This window comes from Aptenodytes patagonicus, chromosome 7 (genome assembly GCF_965638725.1).
Source record: "Aptenodytes patagonicus chromosome 7, bAptPat1.pri.cur, whole genome shotgun sequence".
NCBI classification, from domain to species: Eukaryota; Metazoa; Chordata; class Aves; order Sphenisciformes; family Spheniscidae; genus Aptenodytes; species Aptenodytes patagonicus.
Genome location: NC_134955.1, coordinates 70970398 through 70993577, shown reverse-complemented (window position 1 = coordinate 70993577; position 23180 = coordinate 70970398). Strand labels below are relative to the sequence as shown.

The following is a 23180-nucleotide window of genomic DNA, read 5'->3' as shown; positions in this document are numbered from 1 at the left end:
TGCAGAGGTTCTTCCCCAGCCATCGCTGCGTTAGTACCAGAGCGCACCTTCTACCAACGCAGCGACATCCCCAGCATGCTGTCATCTTGCTGTCTCCACAGAGGTCAAACGTGCGGAGGAGCTTTCTAAACTCCCTGCTTTCCCACCTTCCAACAAAAGATGAAGGGAAGTCTTGTGCAGCCAAGCAGAGGGGTCGGAGGGGTGTACAATATCCCCAGGTTCCCTTGGGAATCTGTTCCAGCCGACTTAACATTCTCAGTGTCTTGCAATCCCCCCAAACAAGCTCCCTCCGTGCTGCAAAGCATTTGTCTCAGCAGGGTGAAGTTCTCCCATTGCAGCTTCATCCCAGAGACGGCAAGGCGCTTGATGAGTTAGTTGGGGTTTGAGTCTTGCTGGCTGCAGAGGGATGAGCAGCCGGGGCAGCGGCGGCGGCATTGCCGGGGCGGCTGCTGCAGCGCTCCGTGCCTGCGCTCTGCCGAGCCGGGGCTGCCTGCTGTCAGCCAGCCAGGAGGTGGCGAAGGAGCCCAGAGCCAAAGCCGTTCTTCAGAGTTAGGTAAAGCCAAAGCAGAAATCGCTCCTTTCAGGAGCGTCTTCTCCAGCGGTTTTCCTTGCCTGCCAGCAAGACAACTGCGGTGTCTCTTAGATCTCCTTCAGCTCGCTTCTCATCGGCGCGCGGGGCTCATTTGGGGAAAAAGCCAGCTAGCAGGTGTGGACGCCATTGTAGGCACAGGCACAGTTCCGTCGTCTGATGCTGCAAGCGCAGGAGCGTGCGTGACCCAAGTGCTGTGTCTAGGGCTTTTCGTAGAGAAAACGGGACCGGGCAAAAATTGTTCTCCCAAGAAACTATTCTACCTCATTTATCATACTTGCGAGGAACTCTGTAGGGCCATTTACATGGCATTTCCTATTTGTAGCAACGCGATCGGATTGAATCAAACCGACTTTGTGGCAGAGACCAGCCTCCCTCTTTTAAGGAGTGCTCTTTTTTAATGCCTCGCTTGAAAACCACCAGTTGTGCCCAGGTGATTGGGAGAAACTTGCTGGGTTATGCAAACCTCAGCTGTAGTCAGCAAAGGTCAAGCTGTGAAACCCTCAGTAAAACCATGTCCCGAACGGAAGCATCGCCCTGGTCCCTTCTGTTAATGTTGTGCCCGAGACGTCTGGCGTTTGCCTCAGACGTTGCAGAGTCGAGTGCTGCGGGGCTTAGTCTCATCAGGTTAAAGCCACGGATGGCTCTCACCCAGAATTTGAGGACGCTGTCTAATGTGAGATGCTTTTAAATGCAATTGAAACCTGTACTTACCCGTCTCGTCTGGGGGAAAAAGCCTTGACGGCCGATCTCGATTCAATACTCCCGAATGCTGCTGCAAGCTGGGCTAGCGGCAGATTGGATCATTCTTTAATTGGCCGGACTGTGCTTTGCCAATGCCACTTTGCGTTATCCGAGTGCTTTGCGATCTTTAATGTGTTTATCCGTATGCTGCCTGGGTGAGAGGGAAGCTCTGTTATCCCAACTGGACGGTAATTCGGTTGCCGGAGTTTTACCCACGGCTGTGCAAGACGTTAAATCTGGCTCTGCGGAGGCCGCCTTCTTGGGGCAAGAAATACTTAAAATTGTGGAAATGAATATTGATGTTAACCCAGACTGAAAAATAAAACAACCCCCAAACCTGCACATATCGGTACCACCCTGCGCAGGAGGAGGAGGAGGTGGTAGCAGCCTCCTGAAAACCGCGGTTTAGAGCTAGTAAGGGATGAGGCGCAGCGGAGACCCTCGGAAACGTCGCAAAACCCGTGGCAGGGTGCTCGTGAAACACGGGGCCGCTGCCGCAGGCAGGCAGAGACGGTCACAAACTCCTGCTAGACACGGCTGGGACGTGCCAGCGCTGCCATTCGCTCCGCAGCCGTGACGGGTCCAGGGCCTCCTGGAAACCCGCGCTGGGGCTGCCAGCCGCCACCGCCCCCAAACTCGGCTCGGGGACGGCCGTCAGGTTTGTGAAGCTTTTCGAAGCAAAACTGGCACAATTTCTGTGAGCACAAAGTGGAGCCGCGGGGGGTAGAACTCTCCTGCTCCTGCAGGTCCCAAGGACCTGCGTGGGTGACGGTACCGGAGCCTCAGGAGCACGCCACGCCGTGGGACATTGCACAAAATGGTCACCAAAGTTCACAACTGGCCCGTGCCCACCGAGGAGAGGGGCTGGGACACAAAGTATAGAATTACAAGAGTAATTATTGCAATTTTTTGTAATTGTAGAATTATTTTATTATATTCTTGTAATTCTAGAATGATTGTCTTATTATGGAATGATTGTCTTGTATTCTTGTAATTCTAGAATTATGTAGTATTCTTGTAATTGTAGAATTGTTATGTATTACTCTTGCAATTCTAGAATTATTTTCTTGCATTCTTGCAATTCTAGAATTATTTTCTTCTTATGCGTTATTCTTGCAAATCTAGAATAAATTTATTCTTGCCATCCTAGAATCAATTTCTCATTCTTGCATTCTTAGAATCCTAGAATCACAGAATGGTTTGGGTTGGAAGGGACCTCTCAAGGCCATCTAGTCCAACCCCCCTGCCGTGGGCAGGGACATCTTCAACTAGATCAGGGTGCTCAGAGCCCCGTCCAGCCTGACCTGGAATGTTTCCAGGGATGGGGCATCCACCACCTCTCTGGGCAACCTGGGCCAGTGTCTCACCACCCTCAGCGTAAACAATTTCTCCCTTAGATCTAGTCTTATTCTTGCCATTCTTATTCTTATATCTAGTCTTATTTCTTATTCTTGCCATTCTGAAGTTGTATTATTCTTTCAAGTCTAGAATGGTTCTGTCTTATTCTTGCAATCCTAGGATCATTTTCTTTTCTTATCCTTGCAATTTGCAAAGAAATTTCTTCTCTTATTCTTTGCAATTCGTGCGAAAGCGTTGATTTTCTTGGGTGTTACTCTTGCAGATCTCGAATTATTTTCTCTTCCGTCATTCCCGCAAACCTGGGGTGGTTTTCTTCCCTTGTTCTCGCGGTTCTAGGATTGTTTTCTCTCACTCCTCCAAATTTAGAGGGATTTTCTTCCCGTGGCCCCGCCGTTCCGCAACGGTTCCCCAACCCGCCGGCTTGGGGCACGCTTTGGCTAATCACTAACCCCCCCCCCCCACACACACACACAATTAACGCTGACCAATCAATCTGCAGGGCAGCCCTCGGGGGAGAGGGGGGCCGGGGCCGGGAGGCGGGCGGCGCTGCGGGACGGGCTCGGCCGAGCCCGTCCCGCAGCGCCGCCCGCCTCCCGGCTGAGGCGATGGCGGACGGGCGGCTGCGCGGCCCCCGCCGGCGGAAGCGGCGGCGAGTGACGGCGCCGGCGACCAATAGGGAGGCGGCGGCGGCGCGCGCGCGCGTGGGGCGGCGGCGGCGGCGGCGGCGGCGGCGCGCGCGCGCGGGCGCGCTCTGCCTGAGGGAGCGGCGGCGGCGGCGACGACGACGGCGGCGGCGGCGGCGGGAGGGCGGCGGCGAGCGGCGGCCGCCGCCGCCGGGAAGGATGCGGCTGCGGATCTACAAGCGGAAGGTGTTGCTGCTGGCGCTGGCGCTGGCCGTCTGCGCGCTGGCGCTGTGGGGAAGCGGTGGCGGAGGCGGCGGGCGGAGGCGGCAGCAGCAGCAGCAGCAGCAGCAGCGGGGCGGTACCGGTACCACCGGGGAGCCGCCGCGGGTCAGCGAGCCGCCGCCGCCGCCGCGCCGGCCCGCCGCTAACGCCTCGGCTGCGTCTCCAGCACCGCCGCTGCTCGCCGAGAACGGGACGCTGAGTTACCGCTCGCTCGTTTACCGGCTGAACTTCGACCAACCGGTGCGGAACGCCGGGCGCTTCCCGGCGCGGTCCGCCGCCGCCGCCGACGTGGTGCTGGTGGTGCAGGTGCACGATCGAGCCGAGCACCTGCGGTTGCTGCTGGAGTCGCTGCGGCGGGCGGCGGGAGTGGAGAACGTGCTGCTGGTGCTGAGCCACGACCTGTGGGCCGAGGAGCTCAACCGGCTGGCGGCACGCGTGGACTTCTGCCCCGTCCTGCAGGTCTTCTTCCCCTTCAGCATCCAGCTCTACCCCCGCGAGTTCCCCGGCCACGACCCCCGCGACTGCCCCCGCGACGTGGGCAAGGCGGCGGCCCTGCGCCTGGGCTGCATCAACGCCGAGTACCCCGACTCCTTCGGGCACTACCGCGAAGCTCGCTTCTCCCAGACCAAGCACCACTGGTGGTGGAAGCTGCACTTCGTCTGGGAGCGGGTGCGGGCGCTGCGGGAGCACGCCGGGCCCGTCCTCTTCCTGGAGGAGGACCACTACCTGGCGCCCGACTTCTACCACGTCCTCAAAAAGCTCTGGGCCCTGCGCGAGCGGGAGTGCCCCGAGTGCCAGATCGTCTCCTTGGGCACCTACAGCCCCGTCCGCGGTGGCTTCGCCGGCCGCGCCGACAAGGTGGAGATGAAGACGTGGAAGTCCACCGAGCACAACATGGGCATGGCCTTCGGCAGAGACACCTACCAGAAGCTCATCGAGTGCACGGACGCCTTCTGCACCTACGATGACTACAACTGGGACTGGACTCTGCAGCACTTGACTGTCTCTTGTCTTCCAAAGTTCTGGAAAGTGCTGGTTCCCGAAATCCCCAGGATCTTTCACACGGGGGACTGTGGCATGCACCACAAGAAATCCTGCAGACCATCCACCCAGAGTGCCAAAATCGACTCTCTCTTGAACAGCAACCAACAGTACCTGTTTCCCGAAACGATGAGTGTCAGTAAAAGGTACTCCATGGCACCCCTTTCCCCTCATGTGAAAAACGGAGGGTGGGGAGATATTAGGGACCACGAACTCTGTAAAAGTTACCGCCGACTTCAGTGAGGATCGTTCTCGCAGCCTTTTTCTTTTTGAGTTGTCCCATACTGTCTTTTACAGGCACACACGTGTATAAAAAGCATTTATGAGTTGGTTTCTGCTTTAATATGAATAAACATTCTTGTAAAAGGTGTCCCAAAATAGTAATCTTTCATGTTCGGCAACCAGGTTTTGCAAACAGGTTACTTGCTGCTGCCGGGCCGCTCGGAGCAGCGTCGCAGCCCCTGGGCAAAAAGTGACGGCTGCCGTCTTTACTGGGAGGAGGAGGAGAAAACTTGTATTTAAGTGCATCTTTTCTGGTGCTTACAGTGCTCTGGCGTGAGGTTTTTTCCCCCATCAGAGCGGTGCTGCCCGCAGCGCCGTGCTGGGGGTGGTGAGGAGCGGGCGAGGGGACCAAGCCCTCCCGAGCTCCGGCCCCGGTGGGAGCCGGGCTTCGCACGCCGCCTCCGCCGGCGGTACCGGCACCTCCCACCATCCCGCCCGGGGTTGCTTCATGCCCGATACCTGTGTCCTGGTTTGGTTGCGATGAATATATGAAGGAAAAAAAAAATTTCATTGTTTTTATTACAATGTAGATAAATACATGATTTTTTTAGTTCTGCCGAAATAAAATTCAGTTGTTTTGTAATACCAGAGAAGTTCTTGATTCTCACAAAAAGATGATGTCATCTCGTCTTGCTAGAAATAAAGTCAGGACTGGGGGGGTGGGAGGTGTCTTGTCTTTAATCCGGAGGGCTGAACACATGCCGTCACCCGTTTGAGTAGCGTGCATTTAACTTCATTAAATTTTTAATGAACTCACTAATTGAGGCAGAATAGAGTAACAAATGGGTGGCACGACACCTCTTTTGTTTGGATCAAAAAAAAGTTCGCTTTCAAATTAGTCAGCTGCGTAAAACGACCAGTAAAAAATACTGCTGTGTAATGGAAACACGCTGAACTGGAGCTGAAAGCCGTGAACGGGGGAGAGCAGAGCCGTTCGTTAACATCGAACACTTCCTCGCCTGTTCCGAGTCTAGCGGCACGGCTGCTTTAATGGCACTCCACTTTGAAGCACAACTGGTAGCAGTAGCACACGAGCAGCTTTTTGTAGAACAGAGGAGCACGTTAAAGGAAACGCTACGCTAAGGTGACAGGCGTGTGATATTTAGAGGTAGATTTTATGCTGAGAGATTTGGAGAGGAAAAAAAAAAAGCAGCTTTTTTTTTTTTTTTTAATTAGAGAAAATGGGGTTGGTGCCCTTAGGACTCCGGCTACAGCAGTTACTTACGAATGGAAGGGCATGCAGCAAGGCTTTTCTTTTACCACCATTTGTCACCTGCTTTACAGGTTGCGAATATATCGGTTAAACGTTCATTTGAGAGAACGCCCAGTTTTGTGAAATACTGCCAGTAGTATACGGATGCTTATTGTGACCACGATAAGATGCTCTTTTTTTTTCCAGGGGTAATTTAACTGCCAGGATTTTGTACCAGCTTTGGTACTTGCTCCATTTTCATAGTTTCACCGAGTCAGAGCTGATGCTGCAAAAGCCAGGCCTGTGCCTCAGCCCGTCGACACCTCCCACAAGGAGCTGCGCGACTGTGTGACAGAGCTGATCGGGGTGAAACTTAACCCAGCAAACCACTTACCCTCCTTCAGCTGGGTCAGTGTTGTGCTGCCGTAGAGGGCAGGGCAGGTGCTTTTGGCCGCTGTGGCTTCCGCTGAACTTACTTAGAATAGAGCTTACACCATGTACCCCCACTGCACGCACTCGCATTTAACGTAGAAATGGAAGAGTAATTCCAGAGCAGCTGTGAAAGAAGTCAAAGTTAACTTTCTTCTAAAGCACATCTGTGTCTCGTACAACTCAAAAGGAAACAGAAGTTATTTCAGAAGCAGTGAGAAAGGGAACTGAAAGTTTATTATTATTAAATATGTTCTTTCGGTTATCGCACCTTAGAGAGACGGACCAGCAAACAGCACGCTGAAGCTCGTGGGGAACTTTCTGAAAAGTAAAGCTAATCTGGATAAAGTGAATCCAATTTACAAACTGTACATACTTAGTAGCAGACGTGCAACAAGAGAGGATGTTTTTATTGTGCAATTGAATTCGTTCGGTTGACAGATTGGGGTATGTTTGGATGCCGTGTTCTGAAGTAATGTGCTAGGATGGAATACATGGTGTAAGTGTTGATTATTTCTGGGAGACTAATTAGAACTTCTCCGTGTAATTAGAAATTTCATTTGATTGCTAAAAATCAGTGCAAGTCTAATCTTGCAGTTATCACAAAATGAAAGGTTTGAAAAATGATGAATACTGCTCATTTCTAGGTGGACTAAACACAGCAATTCCCGAGGGAGCCATTAGAAAAAGGATATATACAAATAATCCCTGTAATGTAGCAAGAGACTAAGAAAGTTATGTAAACAATAAATATAAGATTCCCCTTCAACTGCATCTTTCTTGTAAGTAAAACTATTTCAGCCTATACATGTGATTAGAAGATTCAGACCTATTAACTTCAGAAATTGTTAACAACGTAAGTATTCTATGTTGACGTGTGAACAAAACAGTTTCAGTAGGAACCTGTGTTCTACTCTTAGCCCTGAAGTCATAAACCAGCACGTGGAAGTCGCAGTAAGCCTCGAACAACAGAAGGAAATCCCAAAATAATTAAACTAGTCCAATTCATACAGCAAAGAATTCTGAAACACGACCGGGCAGTGCGTTACGTGATCCCTAACGATCTGCACGCTCCCATCCTGCGTGCTCACTTCTTGGAGAACTGGGGAGGCTGGCCTGCTCTCCGAGCTGCGTTGGTTCCCCTGTGCCAACCCTGTGGGCGCAGCCGCTTCATCCCCTTCTGCTTTCGCCCACCCCTCCAGCAGAAGGCCTGCTTGTTTTTCAGAGTCTGCGGCCACGGCCATTTCGCCTACTGCAACGGCACTTTCTAAATCTGGTTCCTTTCTCCTAGATTCGCCAGGAATCGCTGAACTGGTGTCAGAAGGTTCATGCTGCAAACAATGGTGTGAACTACAACCTACTTTTCCTATTGTTTCAGCTGTTGCAAAAGATGTGGAAGTTTTGTTGGTTTCTGCAGCACGTTCTTCTTCAGCTGTGTCAGCTGCAGTACAGTTTGTTTCTGCCTTTGCTTGGGGGTAGTCGCCATTCGTCTTTTCAGCGAGATCCCCTCCTGAGCTGCTAAGCGTTTGTTGTTTTCCGTCACGTTCAGAATGGACTGCTTCCTGCGGCTGTCGAGAAAAGAAATGAATTGTTTTATAGTCGAAACGGACTGGGCACACAAAACTGCTGTAAAGACAGGCCAAGACACCTGTTTCTCCAACATCTACTTCCAGAAAGCGGAGTCAGTGCGGTGCTGAGGTTTTCCTGATCTTGTACCGCGCGCGTGGGAATGAGTGGCAGGGAGGTTGTTTGCCTCCCAAGGGTTTCCTCTGCAATAGGAAATGCTGCTGGGCAGCTGCCAAGTGGCCACAGCCTCTGTCGCAATTAACAGCAGGGAAGACTGGCAACTCACCACACCCTGGCTGTTGTTTTCTAGAACTCAGGGGCCACAAAATCAGCCAAGGGATCTTAAACTCTCATTGCAAGAAGTGTGCTTTAACCTTGCGATTAGGGAAATCACCGTCCTGTCGTATGTGAAAGGTGTAACTGGTAAGTGAGCTGTCTTTCTCAATCGGCCTAAGCGAGTTAATCCAGGAATTGCTACGGTTTGCCTCAGGAGAGTATGAACTGGGAGACCCGGTGCCGTCTAAATAGCAGCTACCCACTTTCACCATTAGCTATTGGCTGCTTTAGCAAAAACCAGCTGGTAACTCATATGTCCCTATCAGTGGACAGTCAGGATCAGGCAGGCATCTGTCCAGGAGCAGCTGGATTCATGGATTCAAAGATTGAGTCGCTCTCTCACACACCCAGCCCTCTCTGACCCTAAAACCAGTGCTCACTCCAGCAAGAAACAAAAGAAACACTAATAAGTCCTTCTCAGCACTGGATGATTCTCCTACATGAATGTCCAAGGGATTTAAGATATCTTAGCTTCCCTTTCTCGGGTACCAAAACATCCACATTTGCTCTCCAACAACCTGAATTTTAAATTTTTATGTACAGTCCACACCAGCTACAAAAGTTAAGCCTGTCAAGTAATGCTGGAGCCACTATCTTTAGGCTAAACTCCTCGGTCCTCCACCAGCATAGTTCCAGAGGTCACATGCTTCATCTGAACTTGCTTTCCAAGAAGCTGTCTACTCATTAACTATATCTGCAGTCTCCAGTTTATGGCCACAGAAGTAACCTGATCATCCCTGCATATTATCTTTCCGTGTTTCCTTTAAGAAAAGTTTTAAATGAATTTCTGATGCAGTGTCTGCCAAGAAACCCCAATCGATTTGGGGGCTTTACCTCACATTTTCCTCTTCACAAAACTAACTTTTTGTTCTCTTCATCTGTCCATCTCCTATGTTGCAAAGGGAGGTCATTTTAATCCCGTGGCAGACCTCAGAAACAGACTACCTTGTATCCTTTAAGTAGACAGGGTGACTGAGAAAGAAGGGTAGCCTGAATGAGACGGCATGCTTTAACTGCGGGCTCCAGTACATGAACCCAAACTTTTGGGTATTTGAAGGACGTGGATTATTCACTGCTTTATTCTGGTTTTGTTCTGATGACATCTGCCCTGAGTTGTTTGCAGCACGTTGTCATCAGCTCTGACCTGAAAGCGCTTGGAGTCCCTCTGAATGAGGGATACTAGGTAGTTACTTAGTGATTTTTTTCTTTTAATACCAGCGAGAGATTTAGCGTGTGCGTGCCATGCTGTATTCCTGCAAGGAGAAAGCACTGTCTTTAACGATTGTATCGCAGTTCTCCATCTTCCCAATGAAGTATAGGAGGTTTCAATCCCTTGGTCACATTAAATGGCACAAACGTGAACGCATGTTTCTCAAAACTGACATATATACTTGCAAATATACCCTACTCCACGGTTTTCCCTGCTGTATCAAGACAAAACAGGAACAAAGGTGTTTCGGTCAGATTTGATACGATCTTGCTGAAGTACATAAATCAGTCAGCAATACGTACTACTGCCAGAGAGATCCTTACCTTCAGCCTGATTTGAATTCTGTCCTCAGTAACATCAAGCACTTCAATTAACGGCTGACTTTCCAGCGCTGATTGGGAGCAAAAGGAAGGGCATAAAACAGTGCCTAGAAATCCATCAACGTTTTCTTCACTGACAAACAATCTTTCCTAAAGAAAAGAAAGAGCAGGTTATGTTCTTTTCGTACTACACCTCAGCGGTACTGGAGCAAGAAACTCAGTCCAAACAAAGCCAGGACACTGATTCACAATACAAGTTTCACAGCACACTCATGTCTCGATAGAGAAATTCTAAGTCGGATGTTCAGAAGTAATGAGGTGAAATGAATTGGAGACCAGTGCTTAGCTCATTTCAAGTACGGATCTGCATCATACACAAAGATAAAAGAAGCATATGTTTTCTCTCTTTCGATACGTGACAAATATATAGATTTAGACTCCCTCTGAGGAATGATTTGCACCAACATTGTTCTACTGTCCTCACCTGTCTTAACACCAGGAAGGTGATGTTAAGGATCCATAAAATCCACCTTTTATGGATTTGTTTCAGTGTCTGTCTTTAGGAAAACGCAAACACCTCCTTGGACTGTCACTGCAGGATCTTTGAACCCTCAGGCTTCAAGATCAGACCTTCTAAAGCAAAGGCTATGAAACATGCATGGCTATATCCATTTCACATCCATCCACGGAGGCTCCTCAGATCTCCATTTAGGCAAGTGTAAACACCAGTTGGAAGAAACAGAGAGGTATCCACAGTTAAAGACGACAGTCTGGGACATGTTTTGAGGCTGTTAATATGCAGTTCACAAACGATGTGAAACATGTTGCTACAGGTTTAAGGATTTGAATCAGTTACAGGTAATTAAAGGTCCTAAAATATATCCTGGAGGGGCTGTTTCATAAGAACTGCAGAGCTTTCCCTGTCCTCAAATTCTTCCTAAATCATCTACTGTAGGCCGCGGGTAAGGACAGACATTGGCACAATAAAAATTGTCTAACCTAGAGGACTATTCTTATGTTCTGTGAATTACCTTTCCCGTTTAACAATGAACTGTTTAATTGGAAATAGCAGGAAAAAGTTGCAAGCCTTCTACTTTAAGTCATACTTTTAAATTTCTCAGTCCATTTTTGCCCTCTTGTCAACGCGATGAAAGTTAAATTCAATTATCACTGACATCTTGCGGACTGAGAAGCAAAAAGGCAATTCTGCACATTTTTGGCCCCCTGTGGATGTAGCCTTATGCACAGCCAGATGCCGCACAGTATCTAAGGTACAAAATTTAACTGTCATCTTAAAAAAAAAATTCTGTATGGGAAAAATAAAACAGAGTAGTATTTTTTCACTATTTAAATTAGAAATCACAATATGGAAAGTCATAACATACCTATTGCTGGTTTTCAAAACCAGAGGACTGAATTCATTTTCTATCCGGAAAGATTACAAAAGGCAAACATCCAACATCGGATGCTGAGACAGTTTGTGGAAAGATTAAACTACAGCAGGGCTGCCCTGACAGAAAACCCTCTAGTAACGTACCTACTGCTTGCATTTTTGTATAGAAAGCCTAAGCATCCTTTCTTGTCTGCCAGAGAGGGACCCTGCCAGTGCTTCAGGCTTGCAGAAATATTCTGCAGAGTTCAAGAGAAGCTGTCGGAGTAAAGGAACAAGGCAGGGAGTACAGACGCAAAATCCGTGCAGCACCGAAACTCCCCCAAGCTCATGAACTAGATCACTGGCAAGGCCTTGGGCAGCTCAAGAGATACATTTCCACCTCCGCAAGCATCGCTTTGCCCACACATCACAGACAGAACAGCTCAACTTCCCTTCCGCGGGGTTTTCGGCACGCTGCCAAGCGCGATGGCGGTTCAGCCCGTCCTGGTATCCTGCCTTCGCTTAGAAGGAAAGTGCAGCAAAGCACCCTCTGCTCCAGCACGACGACTCTCCTCACCCAGCCGAGAAACTTAAGTCACCTGCCAGTAATTCACCTTTAGCTGACACCTCCACTCCTTCACACTCCGTGTTTTCATTTTAAGAGCGAGAACGTTTTCCTAAAAGCTGGAGACTTGCCATTTGAGTGAGGATTAAAAAAAAAAAAAAAAAAAAAAAAAAGGCCAGTGTTTGTTACTGTTTTTCCTCCAAAATAACTGCTACAAGATCTCCACATCTCAACACCCTGCTTGGGGAAAGAACGACCGTGGGTTTTGCAGTCAGCAATCTTCCTTCGATTCTCTCTCCTGGACTACTGTGACTGTGAGCAAGTCTCTTTGCCTCCATTTTTCCTATATAAAATGAGGAAAACAGTATTTTTTTCCCTCTGAACCTGCATTTGTTTTGTCTAGCTAGAGCATAAGCCTTTTGTGAAAGGACTCTCTTACTGTGCATTTGTGCTCTTAACAAAGTTGGTCCCCGACCTTGCTCATGTCCATAAGCAGCGTAACAATAAAAAGAAATCACAGGCACAGGAATCGGGAGAGGAGATGCTTGAAAAGCCAACAGGTAATGAAATGTTTTCTGTTAGGTCTAAATATTGCAAATCACATCCTTAGATCGCTTTGTCTGAAGCAACTTTAACCACAGGGTCACTTGCAGACGCTGCAGAGCCGTTGCCTCCGAAGCCAGCGCCGTGGTGAAACAGCAGCAGTGGCAAAGGGAGCGCTCTGCGGTGGGGCTCAGCACCCAGTGTCCCATGAAACGCAGGAACGGCTTCATGGAGGTATTTCTGAAACAGCAGGAGACAGTTTATGCACACCAAAGCAGAGATACAATGAAGAAAACCGGGCGGACCCTTAGGAGAGAACGTGAGGCTGAGAGCTCCGTATAGAAACTGCCTCCGCAGGTCAGGGGTGCGAGTGCCAGCGCTGCGTGTCAACCATGGCTACCAGAAAAGAGCGACAGCCTTTCATCCTCAACGCAAAGACGACTTTGCACTTTGGCAACCAACCCAATAAATCTTTCTGACGGTTTTTTCCCTGATTAAAAGCAAAATAATTTCTCTTCTTCACAGAAAATACTGTTAAAAAAGAAAAAATGAATGGAAAGTCTATTGATCAGTCCTTTACAGGAGGATAAAAAGTAACTGCTGTGACGATGTTCCTATCATTTTGACTAATTACTATAAACCAATTTGACCAGGTTTCGTACCAGCTCGACACCGTATTCCCAGAGTACTACACTTCCATTTCAAGTAAGTATTTAAAACTTTATCACAGCATTACCCAGTGGCCTGCCATAAATCACAGTACCTTGTGCTGTATGAACAAGCAATGCTGTTTGTTATCAATATAATGATTATCATTAGCCTGTTCAGACAGCCAGCAACTGTTAATTCAGACTTTGCATTCACGGTGAGTATACGCTGAAGCGTTTATATTACTGCAGATGTTATCAAAGCACAGACCTTGGCAAAAAATGATTCAGGAATTTATTTTAAAGCCTGTTTGCTCTGGCTTGGAAGAGCAGCAAAGGACAACCATCTGCAGATGATTTCAGTGACCCTGTAAAATAATTCTTCAGTTTAAACAGTTTATTTTCTGATATTTATGATACTCTCTTAGCAACTTAGAATTAAATTTGTTTTTCCCTGCACATACTGTCATCTGCTGTTTGGTACACATTCGTTTTTCCCTGTGACTAAACTGAGACCAAATTAACATAAACGTTAGCAGGAATGACTTTGGTTTCTAGAACACTTCATCATTCAAAACCGTCCTCGTATCGCACAGCACTGACAGCGCGTAGCAGCAACGGCTGCAACACCAGCAGCCACAGAGCAAAGCCGGTCCCCCCACAGCTGCCCTTTAACACTCAAAGAGTTTGTTCTGCATTACTTTATCCAAACTCGTAGCCAGTTACCATCCAGAGTTACCTCCCACACAGGCTGCAACAGTTTTAAAAGCGGGACAGATTTCAGGATTTGCACGTCTTCTGTAATGAGAAGCCGATGCCAATATGAAAAGGGACTTGGATCTAGGGATCTCCCAGCCTCTCAGTTTGCAGGGTCCCATTGCAAACCAGCTCAGCACGAGAATCTGAAGCTCTTAAGTTTTGGTGAATGAAAGTACCTGTACTCGGGGTGAAAACTTTTATAAGGTATTCATGACTGCAAAGATTAAACAGCTCAAAAGAAGCTTTCATGAGCTTAATCAGTAGGTTAATAATGTTTCCTGACATAACTGTTTTGTGTAAGTATGTTATTCCCATAATGCATCTACCAATTAAAGGGCTGCAACAAAGCAGCGTGGCCAGCAGGTCAAAGGAGGGGATTCTGCCCCTCTACTCCACTCTCGTGAGACCCCACCTGCAGCACTGCGTCCGGCTCTGGGGCCCCCAACGTAAGACAGACACGGACCTGTTGGAGCGGGTCCAGAGGAGGGTCACAAAAATGATCAGGGGGATGGAACACCTCTCCCATGAAGAAAGGTGGAGAGAGTTGGGGTTGTTCAGCCTGGAGAAGAGAAGGCTTCGGGGAGACCCTATAGCAGCCTTCCAGTACCTGAAGGGGCCTACAGGAAAGCTGGAGAGGGACTTTTTACAAAGGCCTGTAGTGATAGGACAAGGGGCAATGGCTTTCAACTGAAAGAGGGGAGATTTAGATTAGCTATAAGGAAGAAATTCTTCGCTCTGAGGGTGGTGAGGCACAGGAACAGGTTGCCCAGAGAAGTTGTGGATGCCCCATCCCTGGAAGTGTTCAAGGTCAGGTTGGACGGGGCTTTGAGCAACCTGGGCTAGTGGAAGGTGTCCCTGCCCATGGCAGGGGGGTTGGAAGTAGATGATCTTTAAGGTCCCTTCCAACTCAAATCATTCTATGATTCTATTCAGAAATTAGTTTGGTTTATAGCAAAAGCAAACTAATTATGTTTCTTAATGCAGTTTGGGAAAGAGTTTACTTTGGAAAAAATCAAACAATAAGTTTGTTCTGTTCTCCTTTTCTGTCCTCTTCTGACCTCCCAAAAAACTTGCCAAGAGTCCTGAAACACTGAGCACAGAATTAGCTGAACCAAAATAAACTGTCGTAGGATTAAGCACAACAGTCCTAGTTTCTAGCATCATCTTCTAAGAAGTAACCCCTAACTATTATATTAACTCTTTATAGTAGCTTGGAAGTTGAAAATTATAAGCCTGACTTTCAAAGAAAGCATGTAACACAACTCAAAATAGCTTGGAAATAAGGGCAAAACCTAGACGCAGCAGTACAGCTAGCCAGACTGCCCCAGCCAGCTGAGACCCAGCACCTTTGTTTGACCTTGTGAGCATACTGCAGCTCTCCGGTACAGATTTCTCCCTGAAAGGTGGCATAGGCTTAAAACGTCTTATACTTCCCAACACAGCTCTCTAGGTTTCACGCTTGGTTGACTCTCAAACCAAGAAATACATTTATCCGCAAAAGCCCCAATTCTGAGATCACCGAGCACGAGGACAGCCCCAGCGTGGCCCCAGGCAGCGTGCCCATGGCAGCACATCTAGTCCACAGCCCTTTCCGCATGCTCTCAGTGCCGGGAGCAATGCAGCCCTGCCACCCACAGATGACTTCTTTTCCCGGGAATACGTGGCCTCTTGGCAGCCCCATGCCAGGCGCATGTCCAGCATGGCTGGAGAGCGCGGGATCTGTCTGGGTGCAATAGACCTGACAGCGCATACAAGACAAATACCGTGTTCAATGAGATAACGAGAGGATTAATTACAAAGACCGAAAGTCCCTCTGTTGTAAAGACAACTAAAAATAATATTGTTCCCACGGGGTTTTTTGTGTAAACAGGTCATAGCGGGTGTTTGTCTTGGAGGAGCTGCCCCACAGCAGACCTGTTGCCAAAGCAGAAGACTTAAGTCCAGGGGTTAGAAAACAACACGTGACAGTCGGTGCATGCAGCAAGCAGAGGTCACAGGGCTTCAGCGTTATTTACCGGCTGCTTTCTGAAGGAAAAAGCAAGAAGAGCTTCAAAAGGATCTCCTTCACAAGGCGCTGGTGGCTGTGCCAAGCAGAAAAATCACACATCTTTTTTTATGCTCAGTAACACACTCGTCTAAAACATTCTCCATGAAGGCATCAACACTCACACAGAAGTTAAACAAAGCTTTTGTTATGGCTATGCAATTCCCTTTTAGATACCTATGTTAAGTAAACCTCACAAACAGCATAACTCATGCTTAGTTCAAACCATGAACTAATCAGGAATGCTTAGTATAATATTTTTCAACTGTAAACGTTAAAAAACCCCCATAATCTCAATGCATAGTAACGCAGAGGAAACACTGCTCCCTGCTGTTCTCTGGAGCCCTGTGGGGGTTTACGTGAGTTAAATCTTAATATTCTCCATAACAGAACATGGGCTTTTATTATAAAAGGGATGGGCTGACTGCAGTGATTCCCTGCCCAGCGAGGGGGACTCCAGGAGGGAAGCACTGACCAGGAGAGTGAGTGCACACATCCTCTGAACAAAGTCATTTCAGTCCACTGAGAAGGGCGGGAAGGGTGTGGATCAGCATGAAAGGGAATTATTACTTTAACCAATCTTTTTCTAATCACGTGAAAATGAGCACACATGACCCAAAAACTGCAGGCAGAATTAATTATCTACCAAACGTGTTTCACATGCTAGTATAACTGAGCCTCCAAGTCTCAGTAGCTCAGATACACCCACCAGAAAACTGGCTTTTATTTCTGTTAAGAACTGAGCATTTAACCCCAGGAGACCAAACATTAAAAGACGGTGCTTTACAAAGACATGATTTCATTAATTGCCCAACTCCAGCTCTGCCATAAACCAGGACATTCTGGGACATGTTGTTCTCGGAATCCTTGCCTGGCAGGCTTACAAATTTTATTAACGGTTATTTAACTCTCAACCATTCTTTTTCATCATTTACTCCCCGGGCTCTGTCATCTTAAAATGAAGGGGGAACTCTCCAATGCAGGAGTTTCCTAGGCCTGAGCTCCCAGGATTTGAACAAATGGAAGTGAGAAATGTAGAAGGCGTTAGTGGATGAACTGCAATAAAGAGTAATGGCGGGAGCACAGCCCACAGCTGGTACTTCGAGGCAAAGAGCAGACAGTGAAGGCAACTTCCTCAGGTCATGGGTCTCTATTCCCCTGGAAAAACAGGGCCTGGAGTGAGCCCTGCAGAAAGATCAGCGCTGTGTGGTCTCTGGTGCAGCGATTAAGCACAAGGCCAGTGACAAAAGGTAACTTTTAAACCCCTGAAATATGTGACCCTGGTCCACGAAGTCCAAAGTTACAGGATCTTTGTTTTTATAGGACTTCTGCTCACCGTAACAAGTGTGTGGATGTTACGGTTTAGCCAAGGAGCGAAACTACTCAGAGAGAAAGAGAAGCAACGGCTGCAACCGCTGACAAGAAGTTAGGGCTCAGAGTCAGCAGAGAGCTATCTATTGTATGGGAAAGCAGTAAAACCAAAGCAACATCAAGAGCTACCAAACGAAGGAATACTTGCAATGACACAGTTAAAGTCCAGGGAGGACTGTTGCGCTGTAAAGACTTGCTCAAAATAAGCACTTGCTGGGGTGGGAATTCAGACTGCTCAGCATCTATGGAAACTGAGCTCTAAATATATCATCTTTCAGCACAGGGATTCAAACATATCTGACTACAAAAGGAAAACCAGTCCTTGAAATTCTGTTTCAAGAATGGTGTCCTAAGGACAAGCTCAACTCATTCTTCTACCAATATCTGTATCAGACCAATTTCCAACAAGAAAAGAGGCCAGTGCGATAACAGGAACATCACAAACACGCAAGGCAGGACTGTGCAATTACCGGCACCATTATCGTACGTGTTGATCTGGGCAGAGGCGCACAGGCAATCAAAATCAAGCAATACGCGCTGCACTACATCATAGTCCAGGGACGAGGCTGCCGACGAGATGCATTCTGCTCACGCGGTGAAGAATTACCACAACACATTTTCCTGGCTGTTTGGCAAGTTAATGGGAGACAATTACACAGGCAGCCTAACAGGGTACTGTAACAGCCGCTGTGGCACGAGCTATCACCGAGTTGGGCAGATTTCTGAAGTAACTAACTCAGTGAGGAACCTGTTCCATGAAACAACACAGAAACCCTTGGTCTCCAGTAAGAACCAATTTCCCAGAAGACAGCGGAGTGGGAATGTCATACCCGTAAAAAACACTGGCCTCTTCTTTCGCCACGCACTATCCTCTGGCGATGCTACTGTGGGAGAAGAGATTACAAACAAGCAGACAGGAACGCAACTGGGAGGTGCAGGATCAAATGCCTGCTCGCCTTGGCCACTGAAAGCTCCCTGAAGTGGGAGCTTAAACAGGGCACTGCTACTGCATGCATTCCTAAAACACTCTTCTATGACTGATGCAACTCCTTGCAGATCTCAATGCAAGAACCGTAGCTCTGATTTATAGAAAGAGAGTCAAAGCAGAAAAACACCAGAGATGACAGCAGACAAATTGAAGAAATCAACATAAGTAGCAGAGAAGCTACCACAAGCAAATAGTTAATGGGCAGAAGACAGCATATAATAGTAGCTCTAATTAAATATTAATTTTTCTCACTTCACTCTGAGTGAATGCAGCTATCAGCGCTGGCACAGGCACTTTTGGGAAATAGCACAGTTAAAAAAAAGCAAACAGAACAAATGACTTCTGACTATTTCAGCTGCTTCAATTTGCAGGCCCGGTATCCAAAAGGACCCCAGAAGAAATCAATCTTTTTTAGCCTGCTACATGAATGAATGGCTGGGAGGCCTATGACTAATGCCAAATCTCCTACTACTACTACTCCACCCAAAACATTTTGCAATATATAATAAATTCAGCACATTCAAAGATTTTTTAACTCCCAAAAATGTGATATTGACAAAAATTCCATCACTGCATCCCCATTTAACAACTTTCAATTAAAAGATGTTCCCCTAATCATAATAATGAACATACCAAACACTTTCCAATCATTAGACTGAGATCAAAGCATGCAGAAACGTCCATCAATCACAGTACTAAAGAGATACTGCAGCAGAATTTCCTGTTCCCAAACTGAATTTTCAGCTGTATCTCCACACAGAGTCACAGAAAGCTGTTGTTTTCCCTTAAAACCTGCATTTAGGCCTCCACGCCATAAAACAACAAGCAAGCGCACGGACACACACCACGGTACGTGATGAAAGAGATGGATATTCAGACTCTCTGAAAAGGCAGATAAAATGCCTGTAGTTCCTACCCCGTGCCTTCTGTACCTACACAGAAAACAGGCCGTGGTTTGCACAATGGCTTACTTGACGTCGCATTGGCACCCAGCACTTGATCACACCAATTAACAGTAGTGCCGAATGTTTCGTGGCCCCACTTGCACAGACTTGCAGGTTCCTGATCCAGTAAAAGCAAAGGAAATGCACTGCAAACAGTTCGGTGTAGGCGGTTCTCAATAAATTCATCATCTTTGATACTTACCCGAAACAATCAGCTCCTCCTTCAGAGGAGTTGCTGTTACAGAAAAGGTATGCTGTCTGCTAAATGGGAACTAAAACGTGAAGATTCAGCTGCACATACACTAATTGGATAAATATCTTTCAGAATCCTGAAGTATTTTCTAATTTCAGGGATGGAGCAACTAAGATACTCCAAGCCACCATCCTAGCGGATATACTTTAAGCCTGCCAGTTTTCTGGACTTGCACTCCCATGGTACATGATCCAACCTGCAAAGGATTTTATTGTTCTAAAATAAAGACAAACTCAAAATCACATGGCTGAAAGGTTACACAAGAATTGTGCAGACTTAATCCCTGCTCATGATAAGTCATTTGAAACTCTGAGCTTACAGAATAATGTAGTTCTCCACAAAACTTGTGTTTCTTGATGGCAAGAGTGCTGAGCATCCCCTTGCGGGGACACTGCCAGTTCTCAGCAGGCATGCCAACCTCCTCCCGCCACAGGGAGCATCGCTGCCTAACGACCCATAAAATAATAAAACATCTAAACTAGAATCATATTCAGACTGGTAAGAAGAGAAGATGAAGAACTCGCCCGGTAAAATGGCAATCGACAGCAGTTCACAGCTGCTGTTTGCTGTACTACTCTGGTTGAACTAATGTTCCTGGGGCTGTAAATGGGAGTTCTGTCCTCAAACACAGACACAGTACACTCACTCCACACACACCTGCATTTCATGACACTGTATGCATGGGTGTGTACACCTGGTGTATTATAAACATCTCCTTTCTTCATGTGAATAGGCTGCATGAGCAATTTACATGGCCTTGAAGGCTAACACTAAGGACGTAGGACAGGCTCCATTTTCACTCATCATCAGAATTTCCCTTAGAAAAAAATCAGTGCGGGAGGCAGACATCATTTCAATTCAATTCAAGGACGAAGATGTCAGCTCCGTGACATGACCTTCGTACTGCTCGTACAAGACTAGCACTAATTAGGTCGTTCCACTTACATCCGGTAACAGCCCTCTGAGGGAAGCAGTTTCCGTCACTACCAACTTCTTCTGAACTCAGACCGATAACCTAACAGCTCCCTGCGACATCAGTCGTAAATGAATCCAAACAGCAGAAGTCACACACTGCAGCGAAGCGGTGGCACTCTGGGGAGCATGATGCACCAACCCTGCCATTTTGAAGCCATTACCTGCAGACCAGAGGCGTCAAGGCCGAAGCAGAACTTCTCCCAGGGCCCGGTGCTCCCGGGGGCTTTGGCGAGCCCGATAGCAGCGTTGTAGGCAGACACGCTAACGCTGGTCTCGCGTGATGCCAGCCTGTTTGCGGGAGGAAACTGTAGGAAGAGGGCATAGGTGCCTGTGTCACTGGAGAAGCGGAGGCTGTAGTGGTTCGTGCCCATGTCCTCGCTGAGGCTCTGGGGCTGGATGCCGGGCACATGCAGGAGCAGGGTGAGGGAGGCCTCATCCTGCCGGCACTGGAAGGGAGGGCACGCGGCGGCCTCGGGGCTGCCGGAGCCCTGGGCAAAAGCCATCTCACCGGGGCTGCTCTCTGCCGCCGGCGGGGCCGGCCTCTCGGGAGGGCACGGAGTGGCGTCCCCGCCGGGGCCGCGGGGCGCGGCCAGCTCGGGGCTGGCGCTCGGAGCGGGGGAAGCGGCGCGGGAGTAGGGCGGCGGCGGCGGCGGGTCACCGCCCGCGGGTGGCTGCGCGGGGCGCTCGGCGAGCTCCCCGCCGCCGCACGTGCTCCGGGCCGCGCCGCCGGGGCCCGGGGGAGGCACGGCCCCGCCGCCCGCCTCAGCCGCCGGCGGCTCGCCCCGCCCCTCCGCACCGGGCTCGGCCTCCTCCAGCCGCTCCCCGCCCGGGCCTAGCGGTTCCTGCGGGCCGAGCTGCGGCACCACGGGCAGCGTGACCAGGAGCTGCCGCTGGGCCTTGTCGAAGGCGGCCCGCCCGCGGTTCTCGTCCACGTCGTAGGGGAGGCGGAGGCGCAGGCGGTAGGCGGGACGCTGCGAGTCGAGGCGCAGCTCCCGGCCGCGGATCTCCAGCGCGGCCTGGGTGGCGGAGCGCAGTAGCGGCAGCTCCACCGTCACCACCAGCTCCCGCGGCACCGGGCTGGGCGCCGAGTCGCGGCAGCACCGGTAGTCTTGCAGGTCCACGTAGGAGCGGTGGCGGATGCTCCAGCGCGGCGTGGTGGGGCCGGCGGGCCGGGCCGGCGGGGGGGCGGCGGGCGGCGGCGGGGCTGCGGCGGGCGGGAAGGGGAAGGGCGGCAGCGGGGACTCGCCGGCGGCGGGCGGTGGCGGGGCGCCGCCGGGCAGCGGGGTGCGGATGACGGGCGCCTGCGGGACGCCCTTGTACTTGGTGCCGCGGAGGACGGCGGCGTTGGCGCGGTCCAGCTGCACGGCGCAGTGGCGCTCCACGGCCTCCAGCGCCGTGTCGCTGAGCAGGCGGCGGAAGCGGGCGCTGCGGGCGGCCAGGCGGAGCGCCGCCGGGTGGAAGACCACGTCGTAGACCAGGCGGCGGCGGCCGCCGCGGCCCAGCTCCTCGCGGCCCGGCGCCAGGCTGTAGGGCAGGGCCCAGCGGTGGCCGCCGGGCTCGGCGCGGGCCTGCGGCGCCCCGACGTGCGGGTTGCTGCAGACGTTGAGGTAGCAGCGGCGGGAGCCGGCCTGGCTAGTGCGCAGCACGTAGCCCGCTTCGGGGTGGACGAAGCGCACCTCCACGCCGCGTTCCCGCTCCAGGGCCGCCACCTCCTCCTCGTACAGCCGCCTCTGCTCCGGGTCGGCCAGCTCCGCCGCGTAGTCGGCGAACAGCGCCCGGAACTGCTCGTCGCGGAAGGCCCGTTGGAGCCGCTCCGCCTCCTCGGCGCTGAGCTCCAGGTCCTCCAGCCGCCCCGCGCCCGCCATGGCTCCGGCCCGGCCGTTCTCGTTGCTGTGGAGACGCCAAACAAGATGGCGCCTCCGGGCCGGCCGTGGTCGTTGCTATGGTGACAGTAAACGAGATGGAGGTGCCGGACCCTCCGGCCAGTTGCTATGGAGACGCCAAACAATATGGCGGGCCCTCCCCCAGTGGTCTTCCTGAGTCCGATTCCTCTCTGCTTGTGAGCCCGCCGTTCTGGCCTCGCTGAGCCTTTCCCCTCCTTTCACCTCAGTGGCTTCGTGCTGGCTCTCGGCCCTCACCCCGGTCTTCCACAGGGGTGGCTCTCCACTGTCTCCCGCTCATCCCTCTGCAAGGCTCGTGTTCCCTGCCTGCCCCACGTCCCTGAGCTAGCACTGCCTTCCCCTCCTGGCTGAGGGTCGGGGAGCACATTCAGAAGTGCTGGCGCAGTCTCTCCTGTGGTTTGGGTTTAGATCCTCGGCAGTTCAGCTTCCACCTCTTGTACCCAGCTTCCACCCACACCCCAATGGCCCCTCCAGAGCCCGTACCCCGCTGTCCTCCTCCCCCTCCTGCCCCCTGAGCCACGCTCATGTCGATGCCAGCACAGCAGGAAAGGGTCTGTGAAACAAAACAGCCGGCGCTGAGGGTCCCCTGTCTGCTCTACACCTGATTTGGGCACTTTGGGGTAGCACCAGTCTGGTCCCACGGTCTTGATGCCCGCGAGTGGCTGGAGCAGGTTTTTGCTTAGTTCCGTTGAAAAGGGACCAGGTCCACGTCCCGACAGGCTGCTCTCCGCTGTAAGCTAAACCGACTGCTGATGCAGAAGTTAGCGCTGCCAGGCCCTGACTCTTTCCCACCTTCCTGATTGCTCCTTCAGCAAGATTTCCTCCTCCCTGCCTTCTGCAGACGT

At 50.3% G+C, this 23180-nt stretch overlaps 2 protein-coding genes across 2 annotated transcripts; one reads left to right on the top strand and one right to left on the bottom strand.

Moving 5' to 3' along the window:
• The first annotated feature begins 3511 nt into the window (after window positions 1-3511).
• MGAT2 (alpha-1,6-mannosyl-glycoprotein 2-beta-N-acetylglucosaminyltransferase) lies at window positions 3512-5008 on the top strand. Its single transcript, XM_076345810.1, has one exon. The coding sequence runs from the start codon at window positions 3535-3537 to the stop codon at window positions 4879-4881; it is 1347 nt and encodes a 448-aa protein (XP_076201925.1). The 5' UTR covers window positions 3512-3534; the 3' UTR covers window positions 4882-5008.
• A 1751-nt stretch (window positions 5009-6759) lies between these two features.
• Window positions 6760-22308, bottom strand: DNAAF2 (dynein axonemal assembly factor 2). Its single transcript, XM_076345807.1, has 3 exons — window positions 20596-22308; window positions 9977-10123; window positions 6760-8109 (listed from the first exon to the last, which is right to left on the bottom strand). The coding sequence occupies exons 1-3, from the start codon at window positions 22297-22299 to the stop codon at window positions 7537-7539; spliced, it is 2424 nt and encodes an 807-aa protein (XP_076201922.1). The 5' UTR covers window positions 22300-22308; the 3' UTR covers window positions 6760-7536.
• Window positions 22309-23180: the final 872 nt, after the last annotated feature.